At 56.6% G+C, this 22,266-nt stretch overlaps 3 protein-coding genes across 5 annotated transcripts; all 3 read left to right on the top strand.

Moving 5' to 3' along the window:
* The first annotated feature begins 1,178 nt into the window (after positions 1 to 1,178).
* Positions 1,179 to 7,242, top strand: PAFAH1B2 (platelet activating factor acetylhydrolase 1b catalytic subunit 2). Its single transcript, XM_072354795.1, has 6 exons — positions 1,179 to 1,307; positions 1,919 to 2,006; positions 2,746 to 2,835; positions 3,760 to 3,876; positions 4,811 to 4,933; positions 5,594 to 7,242. Exons 1-6 carry the CDS (start codon positions 1,279 to 1,281, stop codon positions 5,870 to 5,872), a joined length of 726 nt encoding a protein of 241 aa, XP_072210896.1. The 5' UTR covers positions 1,179 to 1,278; the 3' UTR covers positions 5,873 to 7,242.
* Positions 7,243 to 10,844: 3,602 nt separating this feature from the next.
* On the top strand, positions 10,845 to 18,418 carry SIDT2 (SID1 transmembrane family member 2). 3 transcript variants are annotated; one of them, XM_072355039.1, is made up of 28 exons: positions 10,845 to 11,244; positions 12,097 to 12,218; positions 12,289 to 12,450; positions 12,537 to 12,582; positions 12,659 to 12,760; positions 12,839 to 12,922; positions 13,017 to 13,128; positions 13,208 to 13,273; positions 13,368 to 13,461; positions 13,601 to 13,656; positions 13,858 to 13,869; positions 13,956 to 14,027; positions 14,110 to 14,184; positions 14,383 to 14,445; positions 14,678 to 14,799; positions 14,875 to 14,948; positions 15,054 to 15,120; positions 15,241 to 15,314; positions 15,396 to 15,519; positions 15,603 to 15,720; positions 15,785 to 15,921; positions 16,004 to 16,112; positions 16,657 to 16,733; positions 16,866 to 16,912; positions 17,233 to 17,338; positions 17,429 to 17,539; positions 17,613 to 17,726; positions 17,805 to 18,418. In XM_072355039.1, exons 1-28 carry the CDS (start codon positions 11,047 to 11,049, stop codon positions 17,865 to 17,867), a joined length of 2,607 nt encoding a protein of 868 aa, XP_072211140.1. In that variant the 5' UTR covers positions 10,845 to 11,046; the 3' UTR covers positions 17,868 to 18,418. The 3 variants fall into 3 exon arrangements, with proteins under 3 accessions (XP_072211140.1, XP_072211141.1, XP_072211142.1); XM_072355040.1 differs by lacking the exon at positions 13,858 to 13,869; XM_072355041.1 differs by lacking the exon at positions 14,383 to 14,445.
* Positions 18,419 to 19,230: 812 nt separating this feature from the next.
* Positions 19,231 to 22,109, top strand: TAGLN (transgelin). Its single transcript, XM_072354998.1, has 5 exons — positions 19,231 to 19,364; positions 20,670 to 20,868; positions 20,996 to 21,173; positions 21,245 to 21,347; positions 21,431 to 22,109. Exons 2-5 carry the CDS (start codon positions 20,689 to 20,691, stop codon positions 21,570 to 21,572), a joined length of 603 nt encoding a protein of 200 aa, XP_072211099.1. The 5' UTR covers positions 19,231 to 19,364; positions 20,670 to 20,688; the 3' UTR covers positions 21,573 to 22,109.
* The last annotated feature ends 157 nt before the right edge of the window (positions 22,110 to 22,266 follow it).

The raw sequence follows: 22,266 nt of genomic DNA, 5'->3' as shown, positions 1-22,266 counted from the left end.
CACGGTGCTGGCAGCACGCCGGGATCACCACCCCTCTGCGAGCTTCCTGGCAGCAACCCCAGGAGCGATCCTCCCTCAGAGCAATAGCAGGCAAGAGAAGGCGTCCATGGGGGTCTGGGCAGGAGGAGCAGGCAATGCACAACAGTAGTTCAGAGATTAAATCTCCAAAAAGCCTGAATGAGGAGCAACAAAACCCCTCCTATTCTTCTGCTCGCTGCCCGTGGCTCGCAGGCACTGCACTGGATCATCGCTGGCTTTTTGCATCCCTCAGTTTGCACCCAGCAGTGCCTCCCACCCGCAGGGATCTTCCCAGAAGTTTGTTGTTGAGGTTGCCTGGGGAAACGGCTGAATTTGAGTGGTCCGGCTGTTGCTAAGAGCAACATTTCAGCTGCATCTGCCCATGAAAGCAGACAGGTGTGCTAGTTATGTGTTATGTTCAAAAGCCGTGATAGAGCGAGAGGCTGCTTGCAGCACAGCTTTACTAATCATTAATCTTTGCCCTGCTGGCATTGAACACGTGGGACGGTTACAGCCACCAGCAAGCAGCTGGAGTGCAGGGAACCTGAACCACCGCATTTACCCCAGTGCTGTAACCAGGCTGCCTCCTTGCCGCTGGGTCTGCCTTGTCCTGCCCTGCTCCTGCTTCAGGAGAAAGCGGAGAGAGAAACCAAATGGTTTCTTTGCTGCTTTAACAAAGTGCGGAGCTGTGGGGCTGCAGGAACTGCCCATGGCACCAGGACGGCCTCAAGAACGCAGCTCCTTCCGGCTTCTGCAACAGCTTCTGGTGAGCACGGAGGGTCTGTAGGAGCAGGTGAGGCTGTCAGTGTTCACAGTGAGACGGAGGAGCTGCACACAGAGCTGGGGACGCTCGGGATGCACAGATGGCTGGGCAGCCTCCGCCATGTTGTGCTGCACCTGCATTCACCTGACAGCAGGCAGTGACCGTGTACTGACAGCACAGCTCACCTCACTGCCCGGCGCCTCCAACCGCCCCGACGGTGTGACACGGCTGACGTCACCACCTGAAGAATGACGTCACATCCTGAGAATGACGTCACCTCGTGGAAAATGACGTCATAGCGACGTCACGGCGGCGCGGCGCCCCCTAGAGGCCGAGCGCGGAGGAACTCTAGGCGGGACTTCCGTCAGCGCGGCCGGAAGCGTCGAGGTGGGGCGAGTGTCGGTTGGTCGGGTGGCGGCGTCGGAAGCGGAAGTGGCGTCGGCGCAGGCGCGGAGAGAGCCCGGGCCGAGGGAGGGAGGCGCCCGCCCGAGCGAGCCATGGAGCTGCGGGGGGAGCTGCTGCCGCCGTGAGTGCGCGGGCACCGCCCGGCCCCGCCCCGGGCAGGATGCAGGGCCGCAGGGCTGCAGGCCGCGCCTCGTTACGCGGGGGGGGCGGCGGCGGGACGGCGGGGCCGCGATTTCGGCTCCTCCCGGCCCGGCGGCTGCGAGCGGCCCGTGGGAGCCGTTGGCTGCGGGCGCTGCTGAGGCGTTGGCCGCGGGGCGGGGCTCGGCCGCGATGCGCAGCCACCCGCAGCCGCTTCATCCACCTGTGCCGTGCGGCTCAGCAGCCGTAAGCTGGTTATCGTTGTACTAATAGGAGCTAAGCCGCGGATTACCGGCTTTTATTATAGTTAAGGATTCGCCCGGCTGAGGTGTGATGCTGCTGAACGGGCTCTGAAACGAGCTGTTCTTTGTCTTTTACAACACGTTGTTTTCAATAGTCGGTAGATGGCTTCATAGGGCAGCCTGCTGGGTCTGTCTGGCAGTCTAGCACAGAGTTAAATGGGTTTTGTCGTCAACGTGTTTCAGAATGGCCGTGAATTGTTCGCTGTGAATGTCAGGAAGCGCAGTGGTTTTCTGCCAGCCTCTGCTTGGATCAGCTGCTGAAAGCAACCTGTCTGAAATGTTCTTTCCACAGGAATAGAATGAGCCATGGAGACTTGAATCCTGCAGCAGTCCCACATGCCGCTGAGGATATTCAGGGAGATGACAGATGGATGTCGCAGGTGAGAGAGCTGTCATGGGAGATGGGAGCCTCTTTCATTTCCCTTTGTCATGGGAGATGGGAGCTGTGGGCTGTGGGGTGAGTGCTGTGTGTGTCTGTCTGACCACACTCTTGATTTGAGGTTGTAATAGCTCTGCTGCCCAACAGCTGGCAGCATTCTGATGCTTGTCTTAACTTGGGATGATGAAAGAAGGCAAACAGCAGCATGACCTGGAAACGACACTGTGGAATTACTTCAGAAAATTAACTGAGAGAGATTGCCAACCCATTTGTTAAACAGAGTGCAAAACAGTGCTTTCCAGTGTGTTCCTTTGTAAGGGAGTGACAGAGCTGAAAAGCAGAGCTGAGGTGTCCAGTCTCCCAGTTTCTTTCTGCAATGCTTCCTCCTACAGAGTGAAATAGCCAGAGGATACTTGCTGCACTGACTAACTGTTAATTTCTCTGTTCTTTAATTGTTGAGTTTAGTGGGTGTGTGACAGGCTTGTGGGTTCCATATGGGTTGCATGGAGTAGACAAAATATTGCTCTTCTCAGAACCGAGGCCACATCCCCTGTTAGAGTTTGTGCAGTGGAGGGGAGCATCCAGTAGTGCATGGGTTAACAGGGAGAAGCACATTGGAGGGCAGATAGGAGGGAGCAGGGGGAACTGGTTGGGCAACTGTCCCTTTCTGTCCTGCAGCAGAGATACCGATGAGGAGTGATCAGTCTGAGCTTACGCTTATGCTGCTTTCTTTTAAACAGCACAATAGATTTGTCTTGGACTGCAAAGACAAGGAACCTGATGTGCTCTTTGTGGGTGATTCCATGGTGCAGTTGCTACAGCAATATGAGGTACTGTTTAAAACAAAAAAACAAAGAAGGGAAAAAAAAGAAAGCAATTGTGGGGTTATGTGAATTAGAATTTCTAATCCACTCATGTACAATTAGTCACTGTCCAGACTACTTTTGTTCCACTCTGATTTTACTGCTGTGCCTTCTAGTTTATTCCACCATAATTCCTTAGTTGCCCAGTGCCCGTTCAAAGTCTCTCTGATTTATCTCTATAAGCCATTTGTGGTCGTTCTCTGAAGCAATTAATAACTGCTTCCGCTTTGACATGCATACACAACCCTTCACTGGTTCCTTGATTCCAAACTCTCAGGAGCATGTCAGTGAAATCTTTGTAGGTGTGTCTTTCTTGGCCAGAACACATTTAACCCTTGTTGTACTATGTGCATTGACAGACCTGCTTTTCTGTTGACGTAGTGTTAAAGACCTTCTCAGAAGTGAAGTGAAGGACTAGCTGGGTTGTATTCCATTGCTTCATCTGTGAAACCACTGGAGCAAAACTAAGAATTTTGCTGCCCTACAATGGTGCTGAGTAACATTGTTCTGGGAGAGCTGCTTCCCAGTGTAGTTCACTTCTTGTAGTTTTGTTTCCTGGCAATGTGGATACCTTCTTTAGAAGCCCTGTAGTTAGTTAAGCTAAGGACACTGTGAACTCCCTTCTGTATCTCTGATGCCATAATAGCTGTTCAAGAGAGCTTCCCCTCCCTCTGTGCCAGGACTGAGTGCATGAATGTCAGCAGTTCTGTCTCTTCTGGCCCACAGAGTGAGGCCTCCATCCTGTGTTTAAATGCCACTTCTGGAAGTGAGTTTTCAGAGGGTTTCTCACTGCTACTTCCAGTGTTACTGAAGACATTGTATGTCTGTGCAGTATCCTTCTTTCATGATCCGGATGCTCCTCTCAAAGAGGAAACTGACCTCTGATTGCAGATATGGCGAGAGCTCTTCTCACCACTTCATGCATTGAATTTTGGGATTGGTGGAGACACCACTGGACACGTTCTGTGGAGACTGAAGAATGGTGAACTGGAGAACATTAAACCGAAGGTATAAACAGACAAACAAACAAGGCAGCCTTGGGCTGACATATGAGAGATATCAGGTCCTCGAGTGGTGCAAAACTGAGCGAGCCATTAACTGTTGAGAGCTTTTGTTGAAAAGCTGTTGCCACTAAGTATGTATAAGGCACTGAAATGTAGTAGGCTAAGCTAGAAGTGCTTGGGAATGGAGCCATGATTTTTATATGCTTTATATGGCTTTCACTGCTAACGTGCATCAGAGAAAGTCATCAAAAGAAATGGCCTTGTAGTCATAGGCTGATCAACATTTGTGCTATCATTTGATGTAGTTTGGAGTTGCAGTGTCAGACCTGAGATATATTCTCAGATAGAGATGGTGAAATATTTGATACAAAGTGAGCAAAGATGCTCAGTATGTGCAGTGAAGAACAGCTTCCTACCTTACACCGAGAGCTGCAGCCCTGTGGTGAACTTCTTTACTGAAAGCAGTGAGTGGTCCACCATGGTACTCCAGCAGGAAAGCAGTGTTACTCTGATATCAGTCTTTTACTTAGCAGCTTTATAAAGGAGTGGAGTTGCATGGTTGTCCCTGTCCTGTGGGGGCCTCACGCTGTGCTGTGTAAATGCTCTCTTCTTGACCAAAGTAGGCTCCTGCAGTGTGTTGACTGAGAAGCTCTGTGGAAAGGGGTGGGCTCACACATCCTGTCGGCTGTCCAGAAAACCTTCAGAAGTCCTTGTTCTTCATCCATACTGGATGTCAAATCTGAAGCTTTTAAGATGCTGTTCAAAAGTCAGCATTACTGGCAGCTGAAAACCTCCTCCATTTATGGTTTATCCTTTAGCTAGCCTGACTCTTGGTTGAGCTTGATGATTGTAGATGATGTTTATGCCATGATTTCAGGGTCAGCAAGACTTATTACAGCTTGTTCTGAAAAAGTTGCAAACGTTTCTTCTCCTCATAGGTCATTGTTGTTTGGGTTGGAACAAATAATTACGAAAACACAGCAGCAGAAGTAGCAGGCGGGATTGAGGCTATCGTGCGCCTGATAAATACCCAGCAGCCACAGGCCAAAGTTATTGTACTGGTATGTTTACTGGAGAGCTACAAAAACAAAGCCCTCTAAGGAAGCTGTGTGTTCTCTGTACTGTGTTTTTGTGGTACTGGGAGTTACGGTTGTGATGGGGGAGGGCAGTTGTTTCATTTGTCTTCTGCTTTGTGTGTGCCTCCCCGGCTTCACCTGGCTTTGCAGAATTTATCCTTTTAGCCCCTCCAGAGACAGATGTGATCACCCTCATTAGCAGTATTGCTATCCCACGTAGAGGTTTTGTTGATGATGTTCTGTAAGGAACAGAAGTGCCAGGATCAGAGCTGGGATTTGGAAGTCTTAGTTTGCTTCCTCATTTTAACAAATCAGCTGGTGTCTGTCTTCTTGAGATGAGCAAAGGCATTCAGCACGCCACTGAAGCCTTATAAAGAGAATTCAAACTGATAGATTTTTTTTAAAAAACTTCAAATAAATAAATGAATAAATAAAGCAATTTCTATGCCAGATGTGCTTCTGGCTCATCTGGCTCCTTCAGTCACGTTTGAAGTTAGATCTGAACAGACAAAATCTGATTCAGTGAACGAGATCCTTTTATAGTAGACAACTTCAATCTTCAAAGGGTGCCTGAATTGAAAGGGAAATTGTTATTACCCCATCAAAGTTGAATGAAAGCTCTTCATTACCTCCTTCTTGTGTCAGGGCCTGCTACCTCGTGGAGAGAAGCCAAACCCTCTGCGGCAGAAGAATGCCAAGGTGAACCATCTGCTAAAAGCCTCACTCCCCAAACTACCCAATGTCCAGCTCCTGGATGTAGATGCCGGCTTCGTGCACTCAGATGGCACCATCTCATACCACGATATGTTTGATTTCCTGCACCTGACAGGAGGGGCCTATGCAAAGATCTGTAAACCCCTCCATGAACTGATCATGCAGCTACTGGAGGAGACCCCAGAGGAGAAACGAGCTGCCCTGGCCTGATTAGCTGATGTCATTGTTAACATCATCCAGCCCATCAGATCAATTCTGTCACTGGCACTACAGAATCCTTCTTTCTTAAAGCACTTTCCATTGTAGAATGTTACGGATGTTCATATCTAGTGTTTTGAGGGGGAAGGCTGATGTTTAACTGGTCTTGTACAGATGAGGGCCGGCTTGGTTGGTTTTATTGCAGGAGGAAATTAGCTGAGGAAGAGTTTTACTTTTAAACCATTCCCCTCATTTAAAATGAGAACAGGACTGTCACTCTGTGCCCCTCTCACCTATAGTTGCTCTGTGGTTGTCCTAAAACCTTTTTAGCCTGTCTCTGACAGCCCCATACACAGCTCCTGGCCCGCCCTTCCTGGCTGTAGGGGTTGTGCTCTGTGTATTAGCCTGTGAACAAGGATTGCCTTTCACTTGCTAATAACAGAACAGATGCATTATCTCCAAGCTCAGTCCCACCTTTTAAAGGTTTCTGGTTGTTTTTTCTTTCTCTGGGGTTTTCAGTGACACGTATTGCTTCTCACTCCGTATTTCTGAAGCAGCATGAAACTGGAATTCAGAAATCTAAGGGAACAAAATGTTAACTGAATTTCTGTAATGCTCCCAGGTGCTTGTTCGTGTGCTCATCTCACCATGCCTAGTAGCCAGGGAACTCTTCACTCCAGGTAGCTTTCCCTGTGGGCAATCTCATCAGGCGCTCCTGATGGCTGTCCTGTTCTCTGCACCTGTCTGTGTACGGCATCGCTGGCTTTTTAACAGTCATTCAGTTTAATTACCCGGTTAGTATCACACAAGGCAGTCACTTGCTCACTACTATGGAACTGACATTTCATTCCTTTGGGATGCCTGTGCTCCAGGGCTCTTTGCAGTACTGTTCATTGTTCTTTTTTTCTTTACCTTTTTGTATGACTGTTACACCCTTTTTTTCCTTAAGAAAACCCACGTGAGTAGCCCCTTGTTGTTTTTTTTCAAGGCATAAAACAGCCTGAAGCTTTACAGATTCAAAGGTGTATATTTCTTTATTGCTTCTGTTTTACTTGTATAAACATTTTATTCAAGCAACTGCAGCCTCTTACAGTAAGAAGTGGAGGTGTGGCCTTTTGCTGCCCTGGGCGCTGCTCACCTCCAGCCAAGGAAGCCAGTGCAGCAGTGCTGTCCTACAGGGGATGCAAGTAGGTGGGATTTTTGTTCTGGTTTGGTTTTGTTTTTTATGAGCTGGTTATAGCCTACTAACGGTAACATGAAAATAGCCTTTCATCTACCATGAAAGCTTCTCTTTATTCAGAAAGAAACCGTTTTGGACCCTAAATGCAGAGCTCTAGGGGAATAGATAAAATACACTTGCAAATAAAAGCATTTTAAATGAAGTCTGTTCTTCCTTGGCTTACCTACCAGAGCTGGAGCTTACAGCACTGTGCAAACACTGCAGTGGTTCGCAGCGTGGTAGCTGATGGAGAGCTGCCAGCACAGACCTCTGCACTTCTTTCAGTGTATGAGGAATCTGCAGCCACACGTGCTCACCTCGGCAGGTAAATTGGAGAGGAACCGATAGCATTTTAGCAGGCACTTCATATTCTGTTCTTAAGGAGGGGTGTTTAGGTGTCCAGGTTGCTTGCTGTGCCCTTCTGCAATGAAAGTACGTAGGTACTGTATATAGTCTGTTCGCCCTTTTTTATAATAAAGGGTGCTGGTGTTTAATGCAGTCTATAATCTAGCATTGAGGAATACTTTTACGTCCCCACTACATTCCCCTGTTCCTGTAGAGTTGATCATAGCAGGATTTCTGCCTGGATTGCATGCATAGTTTGTGTTTTGTTTCCAGTATATGTGATCTACACACAGATGAAGGAAGGATGAAGCTTTCCACTTCCCAGAAATACTTACCAGAGTGCTGTAGTAGAGAAGGGATGGTTGTCTTACCCCACAAAGCAGGCTAAGCATGTGCTGCTCTGCAGACCTATGTGCTCTGCAGCCCTGCTGCCTTGCAGAGGGGGCTTTAAGCTGATACGATTCACACTTCTGGTTTGATGCTCGCTGGAGAAGTTGGTATAAGAAAGTGTAAAATGTTAAAACTACGCAGCAGTGGAGGATCCTTGGGGAAGAGGTTTATTAATCCCTCTCCCCCTCCTTAGGGAGTGGGGTTAAAACACACCCTGCTCCCTGTGAGCTTTTCAGCTTTTATGCTAAGGCAGTGTGGTAGCTGAACCTATGCATCCCTGCTCAGCTCCCTGCTGTCACAGCATGTGGTTGAAGGGACACTGGCTGGGAATGTGTTCTCCAATAAAAAAGCTGTAACTTCTTACCTAAGCACGCTTATAACTGGGGCTGTGGCCTGCCCTGAGTCAGCTGCTCTTGGTGGGGCACTGCGGTGTGAGAGAGGTTTAGCAGGTTCATGACTGCAGTGTGGCTGAGGATGGCTCTGCTGGCTCTATGCTTAAGCTTGGTGTGCTAAGGTGCCATGTTCTATGCTTGCTTCAGCGTTCACAACCCTCTGCTACCTTAATCGTTGCTGGTATGACTGATGGACAAAGAAAGAATGAGCAGCTTTGTGTCTTGAGACTTCAGCTCTGTTTGTAATAAACTGTCCTGCTTCAAATGGAGGGGTTTTGTGTGAGGGCAGGGAGGGATCGTTCCTCTTCACTGAGCAGACACCAAAAACGAGTGCCTCGCTATGAGAAGTGCAGGAAAGCTTCAGGGTGACCGATGTCCCCTGGGATCGGGGCTGGGCTGCCTCTGCCCAGCCAGCATGAACTGTGTCATTGTTAATGGTGGGCTGTAAAGAGCTGGCCTTGTAGAGGCCTTTTCCTTCTGTAAACAATCCAGCTGCGTTTCTCGGTTCTATGCTGAAGCCCTGCTGTCCTGTCTGAGCTGTGAGCTGTGAGCGTCGCCGAGTCCCATATTTATTGCAGCAAAGAAGCTGTGAAAGGACAGCAGGAGTCTCATACCTTATCAGTGGGAGGAGGAGGAGGCAGAGAGCACTCCAGGCACATGATGGGGACCTGCGAGGAGCAAAGCTTGTGTGTGTGAATCACCCATCAGTGCTCGACTTGAACCTTCCCAGGAAGAAATTGTGATTCTGCTTTGGCAAAAAAAAAAAGAAGAAAAAAAAAAGAAGAAAAAAAAGAAGCATCAGCTGGTAGAACTCACTCTGTTTAGTGCATATTGAGATATAAATGTCAATGTTTCACCCCAACGTGTTGCTGTTTGTGTGTGTGTGTATGTGTGTACATCCGCACGTGCGTCTTCCGTCCCCCCTGTGTTGGTTGCTTGTTTTATTCCTGCTGTGGGAAGTGCTGCTGGGGGGTGGGGAGAGCAGGGAGCTTCCAAGCTGAATTCACAGCGTTCCCTTCCCGGGGTGTTTAAAATCAGACTCATCTGGATCCTCGCTGCTCGTTTGATCTGTCATTTCCAGTCTGGTCGGGTTCCTTTTCTTTGCTTTATTCCCTTTAACCTGAAAACAATGCCAAAGCTCTCAGCACTGTTCTGCAGGTGAAGGTAAAAACTGACTTTTTGGCCCCAGGTGAGATTTTGAAGCTCGCTTTGATGACTCTGTGATTTATTTTCTGATAGCCTTGAAATGCGTAGGGAATGCACGGTCACTACAAAATCCACCTTAACGTCGTTCCAGTGGAAGCAATATTTGCATCTGAACAGGAGCTCGGGAGTTTGCTGAGTTCTGCTCCTGGTTCCTCACTGACTTCTGTCTGTCCCCAACTAAATCGCTCCACCCATTGGCAGCAGCAGCAGCACCCATCAGCTGGAAGCACCGCGCAGACTGCCTGAAAAGTGCTTTGAGATCCTCAGTGAGAGGACCCAGAGAAATAAAGTGCACAGTAGCAGCAATGCTCACGTCTCCGTATGTTTGTACAGCAGAGAATAGGCAGAAATCTGCAGTGGTGGTGTTAGGTACTAGGTCGAGTGCAGGGCTGGATTCTGGGGGAATCACAGGATGGTTTGAGTTGGAAGGGACCTGAAAGGCCGCCCGGTGCCATCCCTGCAGTGCACAGGGACACCCACAGCTCCAGCAGTGCTCACAGCCCCAACAGCCTGACCTTGGCTGTGTGCAGGGACGGGGCACCACCGCCTCTCTGGGCAACCTGTGCCAGTGCCTCACCGCCCTCAGTGCCAAACCTTCTTCCTTATCTCCAGTCTCAGTCTCCCCTCTTGTAGTCTGAAGCCATTTCCCCTTCTCCCATCACACAGACCCCACTACAGAGTCGGTCCCCTTCCTTCTCACAGCCCCTTTAGATACTCACAGGCCTCTCTCAGCTCTCCATGCTGCACAGCCCCAGCTCTCAGCCTGTCCTCGCAGGGAGGGCTTCCATCCCTGGCCCCATTTCTGTGTCCCTCCAACAGCTCCACGTCTCTCCTGCCCTGAGGATCCCCCTGTGGACGCAGTGCTCCAGGTGAGCTGTCACAGCACAGCAGAGGGGCAGGAGCACCTCCCTGCCCTGCTGCCCGCACTGCTCTGGGTGCAGCCCGGGCTCCGCTTGGCTTTCTGTGCTGCGAGGTGCGGGGCTGAGCTGTTTCATGGGATCCATGAGCTGCGTTGTGTAAGCACAGGGAACGGGGGGCAGCAGTGAGTGGGATGCAGAAAGGAGGTGCTCGCAGTGGGATGCAGAAAGGAGGACTCACAGCCCTCGTGCAGCCGCTCCGGGCCATCCTCGCTGCCGTCGTGGCGCGGTGGAGGCCGCCTGTGCCACGTGTCACTGTCCGTGGATCCCGCAGAGCGGGCGCTGCGAGGAGCTGTGGGGTTGGGGCGGCTCCGAGCCGGGCTGCGGAACGTCGGGCGGGAGGTGTGTGGGGCTCGGCCCCATTCTGTCGCTGCGGCCGGCTGTACCGGCACCGCGTTCCTCCCCCGGGCAGCGTCCCGCTCGGTACCGCCCGCATCCCGGCACCGCCCGCCGCCCGCCGCGTCACTTCCCCGGCCTGGCCCTATGAACGCGTGTCACCGGCCTGACGTCACCGCCGGCCCCGTGTTTACAGCCGTCCGCGGAACGGGGCGATACGGACAGTGCCGCCCTTCTCAGCCGGCAGCCCCGCACCGCAGCCCCGCAGCCCCGCAGCACCCCGCCATGGGGCTGCGCGCCCCGCCGCGCCCCGCCTGACCGCCCCGCGATCCCCCCCTTCGCCCCGCAGCACGGCAGCCCCGCGCCGGGGATGCGGGCACGATGCCCTCTGCCGGGGCCGCCGCGCTGGCCTGGGCGCTGCTTTGGCTTCTCGTCCCTCCGGCCGCTCAACCCGAACCCCTGGACCCGAAGAAGAACGTGGAGCAGCAGGACGCCGTCTTCGATAAGATCTACACGGACTCGGTGGCCAGCGACACGCTCAACATCTACGCCTTCAACCACACGGTCCTGAGGAACAGGGTGAGCCGGCGGCACAGCGGGGTGGGCACCCAGTGCAGGTGACCGGATGGGGGGGGGGAGGTTGGTGTTCTCTTCTGTGGGGTGTGTTCCCCTTTTTGGGGTGAGTTTCCCCTTTCTTAGGGAGTGGATTTCCCATTTCCGGGGTGAGTTTCTCTTTTTGGAGGTGTATTTTTGTTGGGGGGGGGGGGTGTTGGAAGGGGAGAGAAAGGGGGGTGTTTCTCGTTTTGGGGTCCATTTCCTGTTTTGGGGGATGTTTCTCATTTAATAGTGTCACAGACTCATAGAATGGCTCAGATTGGAGGGTACCTCAAAGCCCACCCAGTGCCACCCCCGGCCATGTGCAGGGCTGCCCCCACCAGCTCAGGCTGCCCAGGGCCCCATCCCACCTGGCCTTGAGTGCCTGCAGGGATGGGGCACCCACAGCTCTCTGGGCAGCAGTGCCAGCACCTCACTGCCCTCATATCTAACCAACACCTCCCCTCTTGTCATTTCAAGCCATTCCCTCACCATCCTATCAGCCATTCCCCCTTGTCCTATCATTTTAGGGTTTATTACCCCAGTTTGGGGTTTATATCCCATTTCTGGGGCCATGTTTCCCATTTCAGGGTACGTTTCCCCTTCCCTTCTGCCCTGGCACCAGGCACAGGGCAGTGCCTCTGCTGACCCAGGGAACCCAGGCAGACCCATGTCTGTCTGCCTGGGATGACGGTGTAGCTGGGCACTGGGGACAGCCCTGCATCATTAGGGAGGTGTCCCCCCAGCAGCAAGGGCCGACATGTCTGCCAGCGCAGGCTGAGCAAAGTCCACATGCTGGGGAAGGTCCTGCCTGGCCAAAGTGTCACCTTCCCACAGACGGAGGGAGTGCGGGTGTCAGTGAACGTCCTGTCCGACCATAAGGACCTACCCGTGCTCTTCGTGGTGAGGCAGAAGGAGGCGGTGGTCTCATTCCAAGTGCCACTCATCCTCCGGGGGCTGTGAGTATCAATGATGCTGAGGGTCCCGGGGGCTGTTGGCACAGCGTGGCTCAGCTCTGACCCGCCCCAGGTACCAGAGGAAATACGCCTACCAGGAGGTGAGCCGCACGCTGTGCCAACCGCAGAGCACGGTGGAGGTGGAGACACAGCACTTCTTTGTGGACGTCTCCACGCTGTCCCTCAACACCTCCTACCAGCTGCGGGTCACCCGCGTGGAGAACTTTGTGCTGCGGTGAGGGACCCCCATCCTCCATCCCCTGCCTGCTGTTATGGGGCTGCCCCGCTGGGCGGCCCTCATCCCCTCTGTGCTCTCTGCAGGACGAATGAAGCCTTCACCTTCAATGCCACAGCGTCACAGCCGCAGGTGAGGGGCTGTGCTGGGGCAGAGGGGCAGCACCAGTGGGAACAGCGTGGGGAACGACGTGTCCTTCTGCCCACAGTACTTCAAGTATGAGTTCCCTGACGGAGTGGACTCGGTGATTGTGAAGGTGACCTCAGCCATGGCCTTCCCCTGCTCCGTCATCTCCATCCAGGACATCCTGGTAGGAAGGGGCTCAGGGTCTCACCGGGCAGCCCGTGGTGCTCGGCCATGCTGATGGCTCCATCCCTCTGCCCAACAGTGCCCTGTCTACGACCTGGACAACAACGTGGCCTTCATTGGGATGTATCAGACCATGACCAAGAAGGCGGCCATCACAGTGCAGGTGGGTGTGGGGGGGACACCCCAGCCCTGTAGGGCCCCACACATCCTATTTGGGTGCTGCTGATCCATGTCTCTCCCCAACACGGACACTGCAGAGGAAGGATTTCCCCAGCAACAGCTTCTATGTGGTGGTTGTGGTGAAGACAGAAGACGAGGCGTGTGGAGGAGCCCTCCCCTATTACCCCCTCTCCAAACGCACCTCCCCAGGTAAGCACTGTGGGGCTCCTGTTGGGTATGGGGCTGGTCCCATGCTGTGGGGCTGATTACTGCCCTTGCCTTCCCACAGATGAGCCAGTGGATCTGCACAACCGACAGAAGATGCTGGAGGTGATGGTGTCACCAGCCATAACCTGTAAGCCTGGGTGGGAGATGGCTCTGGGCAGCTCTGGGGGCTGCTGGGTGGTGCAGGGACCCAGGGCTGCTGCTTACCCTGAGGCTCTCTGCAGCGGAAGCATACGTGAGCAGCATGCTTTTCTGCCTCGGCATCTTCCTCTCCTTCTATGTCATCACGGTGCTCATCGCCTGCTGGGAGAACTGCCGGTGAGGTCCCACAGTCCCACCCTGCTCCACTTGGGACACCCCATCCCCTCGCAGCGCTGTGTCCATCCCCAGTGCTGTGTCCCTTCCTGGTGCTGTGTCCCAGCCCCACATTGCAGCTCACGTGCAGTTCCTTTTGCAGGCAGCACAAGAAGAAAGGGCTCCTGGCTGCCATGGACTCGCCCAGCCTGGACACGGGTGAGGGGCTGGAGGCACATGGAGGGGATGTGCCTGGGGCTGCTGGGTCCTTTTCCCCTTTCAAGCCTTTCCTGTGCCGAAGAGCAGAGGCAGGGTTGTCCTGGGGTTTGTCTTCTCTGCTCTGGGGCTGACGCAGCTGAGCTGTGGCTTGGGCAACTGACTGAATCTCTCTCCTTTTCCATGTCTTTCTGGGACCCCCAGCATCCTTACTGGGTAGGTGCCGGCACTGCTGCACACCAGGCGGGCGCAGCCCCGTGTTGGGGTGCTGATGGTGCTGTGTGTCCCCTCCTGCCTTGCAGGGCGCGCCCACAGCATCCCAGACTCCTTCCTTGGGCATGGCCCCTACGTGGGCTGTGGGTACGGCTCCTTTGGTGAGTGCTGCACGCCATCCCTCACCCCCTACCTATGGGACCTGCAGCCGTGCCACCATGCCCATCCCCTCTGTCATTCCAGAGAACGGCTCCTCCTGCAGCACCGAGGCCATCACAGACAGCATGGGCTCTGCAGACATCTCCTATGGATATGTGGGTGCGTGTGGGGCTGCCCCAAGGGCACGACCAGCGGTGCGCTCCCTCCATCCATGGCAGTCCCTTGTTGCCGCCTTGCAGCAGGGGCTGCAGTTGGGCATCACCAACTGGCAGGACGGTGACACGTGGGGGGCTCCCGAGGTGCTGGCTGTGGGCTCAGCCCCCGTCCTGCCCCAATAACTCTCGCTTTCCTTTAAAGGGCAGGAGCAGTTCAAGCGGCGCATCCCCTCCACCCCGATGAGGCACCAGTACATTGCCATGGGTAGATGTTGGCCCGAGCAGGGACGGTCCAATCAAAGCAATCTGCCCTGCCCAAGCCTGGCGCTGGGCACAGACCCAGCCGTGTCCTCGGCCCCGATGTGGCCGCATCCCGGGGTGTAGCTCTGCTCTGTGCCCCGTCCTGCCCTGGCGGGGAGGTGTGGGTGTAATTGGGGTGATTGCTGCTGCTGAGGGTGCTCAGTGCAGCCCTGCTGACCGCCCCGGCTCTGCTGCAGGTGAGCGGTCGCTGGAGAACGTGGCCGGCCGGCCGCGCCTGGACTCACTCAGCTCTGTCGAGGAGGACGACTACGACACGCTGGCCGACATCGACTACGACAAGAACGTCATCCGCACCAAGGTTGGTACAGCTGCCCATGCATTGCCGCGCCGTGCCGTGCCCCGGGCTCTGCCCTCACCCTGCTTCTCCTTCCAGCAATACCTCTGTGTGGCCGACCTGGCCCGCAAGGACAAGCGTGTGCTGCGGAAGAAGTATCAGATCTACTTCTGGTGAGCAGGGGTGGCTGGAGGGCTGGGGATGTGTGTTGGCAGTGCCTCTCCTGCAGCCCTGGCTGGGTGGCAGGGACAGTGGTGACACTGCTGTGGCCCTCCCAGGAACATTGCCACCATCGCCGTGTTCTACGCGCTGCCCGTCGTCCAGCTCGTCATCACCTACCAGACGGTGAGCAGGCCAGGAGCACCGCACACTGTGCTCTGCAGCCACCATGGGGACGTGCCCCTGTCCCTGCCTCCATCTCCTCCCTCTTCTCCATCTCCTTCTCTCATTGTGCCACACCTGTAGGTGGTGAATGTCACCGGCAACCAGGACATCTGCTACTACAACTTCCTGTGTGCCCACCCGCTGGGGAACCTCAGGTGGGAGAGTGGGGTCCTGGCATGAGGCTGGGCTGTGGCTGTGGGTCCCGGGGCACTAATGGGCTGACGTCCCCCCTGCAGCGCCTTCAACAACATCATCAGCAACCTGGGCTACGTGCTGCTGGGCTTGCTCTTCCTGCTCATCATCCTGCAGCGGGAGATCAACTACAACCGGGCTCTCATGCGCAATGACACGCATGCCCTGGTAAGGATACGCAGCCACCAGGCTCTGTCCCCAGGATGCTCAGCTCCCCCAGGTGCCAATTCCCCTCCTCTCGGCCCCTGCAGGAGTGTGGCATCCCAAAGCACTTTGGGCTCTTCTATGCCATGGGGACGGCGCTGATGATGGAGGGGCTGCTCAGTGCCTGCTACCACGTCTGCCCCAACTACACCAACTTCCAGTTCGGTGAGTGCCATCCCAGCACTGCACTGGGAGCTGCTGCAGCCCCTCTCACCGCTCCATCCTGCAGACACCTCCTTCATGTACATGATTGCTGGGCTCTGCATGCTGAAGCTGTACCAGAAGCGACACCCCGACATCAATGCCAGTGCCTACAGCGCCTATGCCTGTCTGGCTGTTGTCATCTTCTTCTCTGTCATTGGTGTGGTGAGTGCGGGCACGCAGAGGGGCTGGGCATGGTGTGAAGTGGCCACTTGCCCACCTGCTGGTCATTGGGCTCTCCCCAAAGGTCTTTGGCAAAGGCAACATGGTCTTCTGGATCATCTTCTCTGTCATGCACATCATGGCCACGTTGCTGCTGAGCACCCAGCTCTACTATATGGGGCGCTGGAAGCTCGGTAAGGGCTGAGTGTGGGTGTGCATGGGGGGTCATGCTGCAGGCAGCAGGGATGGGAAGGGGTGAGATGGGATGGGATTGGTTGGGATGGGTTGGATTGGGTTGGAATGGGATGGGTTGCAATGAAATGAGATGGATTGGACTGGGTTAGGTTAAGATGGGATGCAATGGGTTGGGTTGGAAAGGGATGGGATGGGAAGAGGTGCAATGAAGTGGGATGGGTTGGGATGGATTGGGATAGGATGGAATGCAATCAAATAGCATGGATTGGGTTGCAATATGATGTGATGAGATGCAGTGCAGTGGGATGGGATGGTTTGGGATAGGATGGGATGGGATGCAGTGGGATGCAATGGAGTGGGATGGGATTCAGTGAAATGGGGAGAGGTGTAGAGTTGGGTTGGGATGTCTTGCAGTGAGATGGGTTGGGTTGGGATGGGATGCAATGGGATGGGATGGGATGGGATGGGATGGGTTGGGATGGGATGCAATGAGATGGGATGGGGCCAGCTCTGTGCCCAGTACTACATTCCTGCTCTCCACAGACACAGGCATCCTGCGCAGGATCCTTCACGTGATGTACACAGACTGCGTCCGGCAGTGCAGTGGTCCCATGTATGTGGTGAGTGATGGCACCAGAGAGGCAGGGACGTTGCTGGCCACCAGCTCAGGAGAGGAGCTATGCTGAGACCCTGCTACAGAGCAGGCAGGTATCCGTGTGCTCCCCCTTCACCCTTTTTGTCTTCCTTCACAGGACCGAATGGTGCTCTTGGTTATGGGAAACATCATCAACTGGTCCCTGTAAGTTCAGAGCCAGGAGCAGGCGAGACCCCCACACAGCTTCCTCCATGCCCAGACCCCCCATGCCCCCTGCTGCTCCCACCCTGCTCCCCTCAGCCTCAGCCACCCCCAGTCATTGTCTCCATCTGGGCTGAGGATACCCAGCTCATGACAGCTGTGAGCCAAGCACGGCATGAGCCCCCCACACCCACAGCACCCAGTGCTCCTGCAGTGCCCAGTGGGGCAGAACCAGAGGGTGGACAGTGGGGCAGAACCAGAGGGTGGACAGTGGGGCATGGGGGAGGAGTGCCCAGGCTGTGCTGACCCCGCTGCCTCCCCAGCGCTGCCTACGGGCTCCTTGTCCGTCCCAATGACTTCGCTTCCTACTTGCTGGCCATCGGCATCTGCAACCTGCTCCTCTACTTCGCCTTCTACATCATCATGAAGGTGTGAGCTGCGGGCTGGCCATGCGGGCACCCATGCCTGGTGGGAGGGAGGGTGGTAGGGGGGGGTGTAGTGACCCACCATCTCCTCCAGCTCCGCAGCGGTGAACGCATCAAACTCATTCCCCTGCTCTGCATCATCGGCACCTCTGTGGTCTGGGGCTTTGCACTCTTCTTCTTCTTCCAGGGGCTCAGCACCTGGCAGGTAGGTGTGCGGCCGTGCGGGGTGTGGGGTGGCTGTGGGGCAGACGTGGTGATGGCTGCCCCATCCGGCACAGAAAACACCAGCGGAGTCCCGGGAGCACAACCGTGACTGCATCCTGCTCGACTTCTTTGACGACCACGACATCTGGCACTTCCTCTCCTCCATTGCCATGTTCGGTTCCTTCCTGGTAGGTGCTGCCCGCCGTGCTGATTCCCACTCCCCATCCCTGCTGCCCATCCTACTGCCGCCCCATTCCCCTCTGCAGGTGCTGCTGACGCTGGATGATGACTTGGACTGCGTGCAGCGGGACAAGATCTACGTCTTCTAGAGCCTGGAGGAGAGGTCCCAGGCACGGTGCAGCACCCAGGACCCTGCCATCCTATTGCCACTGCGGTGCAACCACCCAGGGCTGTGCCAAAAGCCCAGCAGGACCCTGTGGGCCGTCCCCATGCTGTGGGTCCTCACTGGATGCTCCGTCCTCATCGCCATCCCCACAGCGGGCTGGAGTCCCTCGGCCCCACTGTACCTCCTGCTCACCGTGGGTGCCCAGCACTCGTCCTCACCTAAAACAGTTCTGGGGCTGCGCTGCGGTGCCCGGCCCTAATCCTGCACCGGGACTGCGCCCATCCTTGGTGACAAGTGACACTGGAAAGGCGCTGGTGGGCTGCCCGTCCCGCAGCTCCGCACACACCAGTGTGGGACCTTCAGTGCCTAATGCCCAGGTGTGGGGCACGGCGATGCCTTCACACCCCGGGGCAGCCACGAGGCGGCCTGGCTCAGCGCCTCTCGGGGTTTTTATTCTCCTGTCCGCTGCTCCTGCAGCGCTCAGCGCTCAGCTGGGCTCCGGGCGGCTCCATTAAAGTCTCTGCACTTTACAGCAGCTGCTGCCTCCTGTTGGGCTGGGGTTGGGAATGGGGATGGGGTCAGGGCTGGGGCTGGGGGCTCAGTGGGCGCACCCTGCCGCTGGGTGTCAGCCACACTCATGGCATAGGGTTCTGTGTGCTGCAGGCATCGGGTTGGGGTGGGGGGGAGTTTGGCACCCCTGGGGAAGGAGGGATGGATGTGTGGAGTCCTGGGGTTGCGCCCCTCACTGAGCACACAGGATCCCCAGGGGATGAGCTTGGAGCTGTGGCTGTGCCACAAGGGAGCTCCTGGCACAGCAGAAGGTCGGGCAGAGCCCAGAACAGTGTGGCTGTGCCAAACTGTGAGCCCTATCGCACCCTGCCCCAACATCAGCTCTGCCCCCATCCTGCACACCCCACTGGGGCAGAGCAATGCCCAAGACCTGTTGTGCCCTGGCAGGATGCCTGTAGGATGCCCGTAGCCTCACTGTCCTGCACTGCCCAGCCCACGCTCAGCTGTGCCCTCCAAGAGCCCCCGTGTGCACTGTGGCCATCCCATACCCCAACCTTACACCCGCTGTCCCCTGTGCCCCCACCCACCAGGAGCCTCCCAACCCCGCGGTGAGCACAGGGGAAAGCCAGCCATGAAGTCAGGGCAGAAAACTCCGCAAGTGCCTGCCTATAAAAGGATTTACTTCATCAGAGCCCCCGGGCCCCGCTTCCTCCCTGCCCCAAAACCATTGGGGCTGAGGCATGCAGGGAATGCTCCGGCACGGGCTTTAGTCACTGGTTTTCAGAGTCTTTCCCCAAATATGGTGCCTGGGCTGGAGTCATGGTGTGCTGTGGGGCTGTGGGAGGGCTGGGGGCTGTCCTGAGGGCTGCTGACATCACTGTCCGGCCTTTTAGCTCAGCGTCGGCCTCCGAACTGTGCAGTGTGCTGGCATCCACCGAGCATCGCCCCTCACCTCCGTCAGCTGCTGCTTGTGAGTCCTGCGGGGTTGCTGGAGGGAGGGTGTCCTGTGGCTGCCGGCCCCTGGGATGGGGATGCTGCTGTGGGGATGAGGATGCTGCTCCCCACGCTTGGGGCCTTGCTCCGTGGACTGGGATGCTGCTCTCCAGGATGGGGATGATGCCATGAGGATGGGAGTGATGCCGCTGGGGTGGAAATGCTGCTGGTTGGGATGGGGGTGGTGCTTTCTGGTTTGGGGTTCTGCTCCCAGGCTGCAGCTCCCTGGGCTGGGGATGCTGCTCAGGGCATGCAGCTGCCCCTGGGACTCAGCGTTGCTTTGCTGCCAGGGCTCTGTGGCTCACAGGAGCAGTGTTGGGGGGTGCTGGCTCAATCCAGCTCTGGCTGTGCAGGGGAAGCAGATGCATCCCCCAGTGACTGAGTTCCTGCAGGAAAGGAGCATGGCACCGTGCAGGGGGACAGGTCACGAGGTGGGTGTGGGGCTGGTCTGGGTTCAGCAGCATTGGAGACAGAGCGCAGGGCTGTCTGTGGGGCTCATGGGGTCCTGTGCTGCTGGAGGAGAGCAGGATGTGTGTTCTGCTCTGTTCCATGTGTGCTCTGCTCTGCTCTGCTGGCTGTGCCAGGGCTCGGTGCCGTCCTGCAGGAGTCAGGAGGCTCTGCCCAGTGGACAGGGTGAGCTGGCTGCTGGGGAAGCCCAGGGAAGGAGTGGATGTGGGAACCAGGAGTGCTGCTCCATGGCTCAGCCCCAGCACCCACATGGCTTTAACCCAAGCAGGAGCTGCGCAGGGAGGAACAAGGCCAGCTCTATGGGGGTTTAGCTGCTGGTTCCCCATCACTTCTCCCTCCTGGCACCCATCCTGACATCCTCTGGCACTGCCCACCACAGCCACTCTCTGCTCTGTCCGCACCATGTCCTTACAAGGGCACGGGACAGGTCCTGCCATGGCATGGCCCTGCTGGTGCTGGCATGAGGACATGCCCAGGGCACTCTGCTGTGCCACGGCCACCCAGCCCTGCTGCCTGCTCCCTTCCTGGCAGTTCCAGCCATGGCCACCCAACGCTGGGGACATCCACACCAGCAGGAGCTGGCTGCTGGCTGAGTGAGATGGGGATGGGGCAGCGCACCCCAAGCAAGGCAGCTCTGGGTGGGAACCATCCACTTGGGTGTGCTACAAGGATCATGGCCGTGCACACACCTCTAGATCTCCACTGGCATCGGCAGCCATTGCCTGCCCTGGGATGAGCTCAGGGAGGATGCCATGGGATGTGGCACTGCTGGGTGTGGGGGCAGGCAGCCCCTCACGGCCCCCTCCCGCTCCAGGTCTCTGCCCACCGCAGCCATGGCAAACAAGGGCCCGGCCTATGGCATGAGCAGGGACGTCCAGTCCAAGATCGAGAAGAAGTACGACGATGAGCTGGAGGATCGCCTGGTGGAATGGATCGTGGCTCAGTGCGGATCCAGCGTGGGCCGCCCGGACCGGGGCCGCCTGGGCTTCCAGGTCTGGCTGAAGAACGGCATCGTAAGTGAGAGGCTGGATGGGTGGGAGCGATGCGACGTGGCACGGCGCCGTGCAGCACAGCACAGCACGGCACAGCACGGCACAGCATGGCACAGTGCGCAGGGCTCAGCCTCTCCTCTGCCCGCAGGTCCTCAGCCACCTGGTGAACAGCCTCTACCCCGCCGGCTCCAAGCCCGTCAAGATCCCCGACAGCCCCCCCACCATGGTGTTCAAGCAGATGGAACAGATCGCCCAGTTCCTCAAGGCGGCTGAAGACTACGGCGTGGTCAAGACAGACATGTTCCAGACCGTTGACCTCTTTGAAGGTGTGTGCCCGGGTGGGTGGGGGGCTGCAGGCGGGGGGGCTCACAGTGCTCATGGTGCTGCCTTCCCATAGCCAAGGATATGGCGGCGGTGCAGAGGACACTGGTGGCCCTGGGGAGCCTGGCGGTGACCAAGAATGATGGGAATTACCACGGGGATCCCAACTGGTTCATGAAGTAAGTGGGAGCTCAACCCTGTAGTGGGGCCGGAGTTTGGGGGGAGGGGGTGGTGCCCCATTGCCTCTCTCTGTTTCCTGCAGGAAGGCGCAGGAGCACAAGCGGGAGTTCTCCGAGAGCCAGCTGAAGGAGGGCAAGAACATCATTGGCTTACAGATGGGGACCAACAAGGGCGCGTCACAGGCGGGGATGAGCTACGGCCGACCCCGGCAGATCATCAGCTAGGCAGCCCCCCGCCTCCCCCAGCCCCAGCCAGGACCTCCGTCTCCGCTCCCTCTGCCCCGCGTGCCGCAGCTGCTGGGGCAACGGCGACTCCGAGCGCCCCTCACCGATTGGTATTTATTGAAAACAAAACGCCAGCCAGCCCGAACGACCCTTCAGCGCATCGACCGGCAGCACGCACCGAGCGGCGGCCCCCGCGGCGATGCTGGGGCAGCCCGGCCATGCCCTGCCGTGCTCGCTCCGGCTCCCAGGCGGCCTCTCGAGCTCTCTCCTCTTCTCTCCGGCCTCGCACGCTCCCCGCTTCACCCCTGCGAGCCCCGCCGCGAGCCGGTCCTGCCCCGCTGTGCCCAGCCACGCTCGTGGGGACCCACGGTGCCCCATGGCCCTCCCCGGGGCGGGCGCGTCCCCCAGCACCCGGAGCCACCCCGCCTGCCCATCACCCCGCACCGGCCAAGCGTCACTCCGGCAGAGATCCTTGCGAATGGGGAGAAAAGAAAATTGGCCTCGGTTTTGTACTACTTCGTTTTTGTCAAAATTAAAAAGGTTGTTCATCTTAGCGCCGCGTGCCGAGCTTTCCTCCTGCCTGCAGCCGGGGCTGGGGGCACCCAGGGAAGCCAAAGCCCCGGCGGATGGTGCCAGGGGTCTCTATGCTCTCCCAATGGCTGCTGCCATTCCTTCTTCCACCTGCCCAGGCCCT

This window comes from Excalfactoria chinensis, chromosome 21 (genome assembly GCF_039878825.1).
Source record: "Excalfactoria chinensis isolate bCotChi1 chromosome 21, bCotChi1.hap2, whole genome shotgun sequence".
In the NCBI taxonomy this organism is placed as follows: Eukaryota; Metazoa; Chordata; class Aves; order Galliformes; family Phasianidae; genus Excalfactoria; species Excalfactoria chinensis.
Note: the sequence above shows the minus strand (reverse complement) of the source record. Positions and strands in the feature narration are given on the sequence as shown.

Bases quoted from the DNA above. Each gene is read 5' to 3' on its own strand.
- TAGLN (XM_072354998.1), top strand. From the start codon at position 20,689: ATGGCAAACAAGGGCCCGGCCTATGGCATGAGCAGGGACGTCCAGTCC. The intron at 20,869-20,995 runs GTAAGTGAGAGG...CTCTGCCCGCAG, and splicing joins TCTGGCTGAAGAACGGCATC to GTCCTCAGCCACCTGGTGAA. The intron at 21,174-21,244 runs GTGTGTGCCCGG...GCCTTCCCATAG, and splicing joins GACCGTTGACCTCTTTGAAG to CCAAGGATATGGCGGCGGTG.
- PAFAH1B2 (XM_072354795.1), top strand. From the start codon at position 1,279: ATGGAGCTGCGGGGGGAGCTGCTGCCGCC. The intron at 1,308-1,918 runs GTGAGTGCGCGG...TTCTTTCCACAG, and splicing joins CGGGGGGAGCTGCTGCCGCC to GAATAGAATGAGCCATGGAG. The intron at 3,877-4,810 runs GTATAAACAGAC...TTCTCCTCATAG, and splicing joins TGGAGAACATTAAACCGAAG to GTCATTGTTGTTTGGGTTGG.
- SIDT2 (XM_072355039.1), top strand. From the start codon at position 11,047: ATGCCCTCTGCCGGGGCCGCCGCGCTGGCCTGGGCGCTGCTTTGGCTT. The intron at 12,923-13,016 runs GTGGGTGTGGGG...CGGACACTGCAG, and splicing joins AGGCGGCCATCACAGTGCAG to AGGAAGGATTTCCCCAGCAA. The intron at 13,129-13,207 runs GTAAGCACTGTG...GCCTTCCCACAG, and splicing joins CTCCAAACGCACCTCCCCAG to ATGAGCCAGTGGATCTGCAC.